General features: G+C 37.9%; 1 protein-coding gene across 1 annotated transcript in view; it reads right to left on the bottom strand.

Moving 5' to 3' along the window:
- Nucleotides 1-6,000, bottom strand: part of CAPN7 (calpain 7) — a 59,660-nt gene continuing 53,660 nt past the window's right edge. The window contains exons 17-21 of the mRNA XM_063452179.1: nt 5,453-5,598; nt 4,913-4,975; nt 4,697-4,827; nt 2,240-2,332; nt 1-445 (exon numbers count right to left, since the gene is read on the bottom strand). Of these exons, the coding sequence (XP_063308249.1) occupies nt 301-445; nt 2,240-2,332; nt 4,697-4,827; nt 4,913-4,975; nt 5,453-5,598 (578 nt within the window). The 3' untranslated portion in view covers nt 1-300. The remainder of the gene's footprint in view (nt 446-2,239; nt 2,333-4,696; nt 4,828-4,912; nt 4,976-5,452; nt 5,599-6,000) is intronic.

Here is a 6,000-nt window from a genome sequence, read left to right as displayed (position 1 = left end):
TGGTGGAAAAAAATATTCTTTATAGCACTATTCTTTTGAATTATTCAATAAAATATTCAAGTACAGATTAAATTCTGGGCATGAACAGTACCCATTTCCCTTACAACCTTTCATAAAATAAGACTCTTTAAGGATGAAGGCATGTAATCTGTGTAAGGTAAAGTGTCAGAAGCATCACAGCTTAAAAATGCCATGCCCTGCAAGTGCCATGTAAACTCGGTGCCCGCTGGGTTCAGCTATGCTCAGTGGAAGAAGGGATTTTTGAGAGGCTGTTCCTGAGAATCTCTGGAATATCCACAATCATTGGAGCTGTGACACTTTGACTGGTATTGCACTGTTGAAGTCTAAAAAGAAGGGACCCTCCTGAGCTGGAAGGAACGTTGTCGGAATAACATTGTAAATGCCAGCTGGGACATTCTCTAGTTCCAGATAACAAAACCCACACCTGAAAAAGAGAGAGGAGAAGTGGCCAACATTACCAAGGAGTATGTGCTTTAGTAAAATTGTTGCAAAGACAAACACATTGACACACAGTGCCACCCCACGTCCTTAAGTATACAGATTTGACAATATAAATCAAAATCGAATACAAGATACGGTTTCAAATACCCCCCACCCCAACTGCTGTGCATCCCCAAGAAACAGAATGAGGCGGTCAAACCTGGTCCTCCTATTATTATTTAATTGGAACACTGTTGTTGGGAATAATTTGCCTATATTGACCCAAGGCTCAAGCTACAGATGACTGGATGTAGTCTGTTTAAAATTGGCTAACTTGGAGCATGTCAGCTATTTGAAATAATATGCTTTATCTATGTACTATGCTTAGTGAATATACTCCTAGACAAGAGCTATAGAACATTGTGTAACAGGTGTTATATCCTGTGTTTTTCTCCCTTTGATCATAAATGCTTAGTAATGTGTAATTTAGAACGGAGTAGTTAATTCTTAACGCTTTTAATTCTAAGTACGTAGTTATAGTGAAATTTAGCTTTGTGCAAGGCCTAAACATGAAGATACACCTGCAAGCTTGCTATAGGTTAAGATGTTAAGTTAAGATATGATTTTATTAGGATTGGATAATGCTTGTAAAGACCACCCCTGTTTCCTGCTGAATATAACCTGTTACACCGCCCATTAAACGTTAGAAGTCACCTTGAACCTTACATTGTCTTGTCTCGTTCATTGGGGCTCTTTACCATATGGTTTGTAGACAAGGAGAAATACAGAAAGTTGCAAATTGATCCAAAGGACCATGGCAGAGAATATTCCTCACTCTCACTGTTGTACCCCATGAATCATTGCTTCCCATGGGATATGTTCAGGGTCTCTTTAAAAGGAGACACTAAGCACCAAAACCCCACATCTTAATGTAGTGGTTTTGGTGCAGTGATGCTGTCCCTTTTCTTTGGCAAATATAAACATTGCATTTTCTGAGAAACAGCAATGTTTACATTTGTCAGAGAATAGAATATATAATAATATTATATAATAATATTTTCAAGGGTTTTAGATGGAAGTGCCTTTTTTTAAGCCCTTAAAAAACTGAAGACCAATAAGTTTAATATCATGCCCAACATGAGGACAATTGATCTTGTTAATGCTATTTGCATGCATGTTATATTATAAATATAACCAGTTTTAGACTTGGAGTGTTTCTTAAAAGAAGGCCAGTCACTAGTGCGTGAGACATACACTGATAAAATATGGATTGAAGTGCAGAAGTGGGATAATGGCACTTTGGACAGACATGTCCTATTGGTCATCACCAATTTGTATTTTCTGGCACAAGTAATAACACAAAGTATATCTCAATGCTGTCAGGTGGCTGCCAAACGCCAGGACCTTCTACAGCTGTATATGAACTGATTGGTAATTATTTAGCATTGTATATGACATCAGAAATCCTGATTTAAACAAAAAAGGTAATATAAAGGGAGATTGTCTTTTTCTAGCCTTTTTTTTTTTTTATTGTGATACAAAAGACAACTCAATTCCTACTAGTAATCCCAGAGGATTTATTTGAATTAAATACACAATTCAATTCTTTAAAATACAAACACAAGGGTTTTTAATAACGTTTGATCTATCTTAGAAGTCAGAAGGTGATCATGTTTACTCCAACAGGAAAAAAAATGTGATGTATTCATCATTTTCATATAAAACTAAATGGGCAGAACCCGGTGCATTTCACATAGAGATCTTCAAGCATACTACGGGGAAAGGACCATTACCGTACCTGTAATCACCACTGCCTTTTTTCTGGAAACCAGATGAACCTGGATCTCCCGTTGCAGATACTGTAATAACCTCAAAGCCAACGCTGTACTGCCTGCGTGATAAGGAAACAGAGCATGTATTTTTATGGTACACCGGCTCAGTTGTTAGTGTAAGTTCTTTTCTAAAACAAATGATGAAACTGCAAATTTTGCAGCTGTATTCACTCTATACATAATGGGATGTCACAAAGAAAGATTCAAATCACAGCATAATGGGATGTATGGGGTTTAATAATTAGACATAGATAGAGACATATAATGTGATGGCAGATAAGAACCATTGGGCAGACTAGATGGGCCGAATGGTTCTAAATACTTTCATTAGTCCCTGGCCTTATCTTATAGCTAGGATAGCCTTATGCATATCCCACGCATGCTTAAAGGGACACTCCAGGCACCCAGACCACTTCTGCTCATTGGAGTGGTCTGGGTGCCAACTCCCACTACCCTTAACCCTGCAACTGTAATCATTGCAGTTTTCTATAAACTTCAATAATTACATTGCAGGGTTAAGTCCTCCCCTAGTGGCTGTCTACTAGACTTCCTGATCCCTAGCACAGATTATCTGTGCTAGAGCGTCGCTGGACGTCCTCACGCTGTGTGAGGCCCTCCAGCGTCGCTCTATTCCCCATAGGGAAGCATTAAAATTAATTTTCAATGCTTTCCTATGGGGTGCGCGCATGCGCGTCATTGCCGCGCATGCGCATTGGGACTCCTAGGCTGGTGGTCGGGATCAGTCTCGCCCACCGGCCGACGGAGGAAGAAGGAGGAGCGGCGAGGGAGGAGCAGGCAGCGACGTGGGACATGTCGCTGCCTGAGGTAAGTGACTAAAGGGGTTTTTACCCCTTCAGTAACCGGGGATTGGGGGGTGGGAGGGAGAGGGACCCTCCAGTGCCAGGAAAACGGATTGTTTTCCTGGCACTGGAGTTTCCCTTTAAACTCCTTCACTGTGTTAACCTTTACCACTTCAGCTGGAAGCCTATTCCATGTATCCACTACCCTCTCAGTAAAGGAATACTTCCGGATATTATGTTTAAACCTTTGCCCCTCTAATTTAAGATTAATTAATCTCCATAGTCGTCCTAGAGAACTCCTAGAGCGTTTATCAAACTAATTTATCAGTTACAAGATTTAAGGAGTGTATTATTATAAAATTAAAGGGACACTCCAGACCCATAAAGCACATTTTACAAAAAGTGCAGAATTCAATTTAAATTGGCACTTAATCCATTCTGTTGCTTCCTGGTTTGGTTATCCCAGTGGAGGCAGCAATTATCCAGAACACCTGCCTTGCAAAAACTTCCCATTGAGCTGCATTGGGAAGTCTGTGATTGAAGGGCGGGATTATAAAAGGAGGGCTTGCAGAGAGATGATCTGTAGCTTTTTTAAAGCTGTTTTTAGATATACCTTGAATGAAAACAATGTATGATTAAATACATGGATGTTTTCATTGAGGTTCTGTCTTCTTAACAATGTTTTATTTATTTATTTGGGAAATACATATTTGATATATATGGTTCTTATTCAGATGTTGTAGACAAACACTTATAAAAACAACCAGTGATAAAATAAATTAATTATTTATCTGAAAAATAACCATATAACAAGGAAGATGCTAAAAAGTAACAAACATATCATAGGGCAATATGTCTAAATGAAAGTGCTCAGCACCTTAGGTGCTACCATGAATGAACTCACAATGTATACAAATGTAAAGCCTTATCACCACATTTGTAGGCAGCACTATGCATGTGATGTCTTCTAAATATATTTTCATAAAAAGTGTATATGAAAGAAGAGACAAAAACCCATCTCATAGGATAATAAATCTAGATAATAAGGCTATTAATGCCAAGAAATTAATTGTTTTGCCAAGTTTATCTATAAAGTTTTTGTGCTTTCTACAGTAACGTGTTATATAAACAAATTGGTTCTATACTGTAAAGTAAAATATACCATCAGGCAGAAACTGAAGGTTAATTGAAAACACTGCTGAAGTGTTTTCACATATGTCAACAGCCACTAGGGGAAGTGGTTATCCAACAGCCCCCTATCTCTGAACCCTCTACAGGAATTTCTAGAATAGAAATATGTGCTTTTTCTGGTCAATAGTAACGAGATCACGAAATGAAAGCCTTCTTGGGCAGTAACATGTCTTGCATTACTACGCATCACTAGTGATGCCTAATGGGACATGTACCTAGTGAGAAGTGGATGTTTCAGCATGGTGTTCTTGCAGCTCTGCTCAGGCAATCCCATGCTTAGAGCACTGTAATGTATATTGCACACTGACAGAACATCTTATATTATGCTTGTGCTGTGCTTTCCATGGACTTGGCATGAGTGTCCTAAGAAGCGGGACAGCAGGACAGAACCCCCTTATTAACTATAGGTTCAAAGAGTAGAGAATAACAAACCTTGGTCCACGCAATTCTACCAGTAATGGTCCAGCCTTTTCCATTTGAAACTGATAAATAGGATTATTCTTGTGGGTGTCTCTGAAATTGCCACAACCTCCAGCACTCTGTCCTTTCCACTGTCCGTTAATCTGGAAGTAGACAAAGTAAATTAAATGTCTACCAAAAGTCAATGTATAAATGCCCACTATGTGAATTTAAATCTGTAGCTCTTACCCGTCGATTTATTGTGTATGGTGTGGGAATCTTAGAAAATGTAAACTTGCAACCGGCATAGACCTAGAAAAATGCATTAATTAGTAAACACAGGCTAGCTTTTCGTTTGACATGACACATGTATTGCGCATATTTTGGATGAGCTATTTATAATAAAGACATGGGTCTCTACTCATTGGTTTCCATTTCAGCACTATATTAATCACCATTATCCATCGACTTTGGTAATTTACTTTATTTTTCATATTGTTTACTCATATACACCCCTATCTTCTCCATTATTATTATTATTATTATTATTATTATTATTAGCTTTTATCACAGACTGGTGTGGACTATAAAGCTATTTTACCTTTCGTACAATTGGGAGCTTGGTATTTAATTGGGAGGTGAACCATGAAATATGTATAACAGACACAGGACAATATCACCAAGTGTAGATCTGCCACATGTGACTACAGCTGAAACCTTGTATGTACTTCTTAATGAAGTGAAACGCGTTGGAATGTCTTCTTTCCATTAGCTGCTTATTACACTTACCCTAAGTGTATAATGAATGGTATTCTGCTTCTCATACTGAGATACCACCAGTGTGAATGTATGAGTCCCAGGAGAAGTCAATGTCATCTTTGTAAGGTAGTGAGGGCTGTTTATCCGAATTCCATCAATGTAGGGGGCAGGGTCAGCTGGAAAATGGCAAACCGCATTTAATGAACTTATTTTAATACATTTTCGAACTGGTATATGGAGTTTTTACGTATTTAACATAAACTAAATTAAGAAGATTTAAGAATGTATTGTTAACTGTTTAGACTAATTCACCTTTGCACTTATCACTTGTCATTTATCATGCAGAGACGATTAATGAGATGAATAACACACTTATATGAGAAGTAGGCTTATCCCTAGGTGAATAACCAATAATTGGATCTTCTAATTAATCTCCTGTAAGCATATTCAACAAAATAATTGGAAAATGCCACCAGAGACTATTTATTGAATATTCACCAATCACATGATTTAGTATTGTATTACTGCGTGTTCTTTAACGCTGTTTATTTAAAGCAAAACCTAGACATATTATAAGC

Source organism: Pelobates fuscus, chromosome 4, assembly GCF_036172605.1.
Source record: "Pelobates fuscus isolate aPelFus1 chromosome 4, aPelFus1.pri, whole genome shotgun sequence".
NCBI lineage: Eukaryota > Metazoa > Chordata > Amphibia > Anura > Pelobatidae > Pelobates > Pelobates fuscus.
The sequence above is the reverse complement of the archived record's forward strand: the minus strand, read 5'-3'. Positions and strand labels throughout refer to the sequence as shown.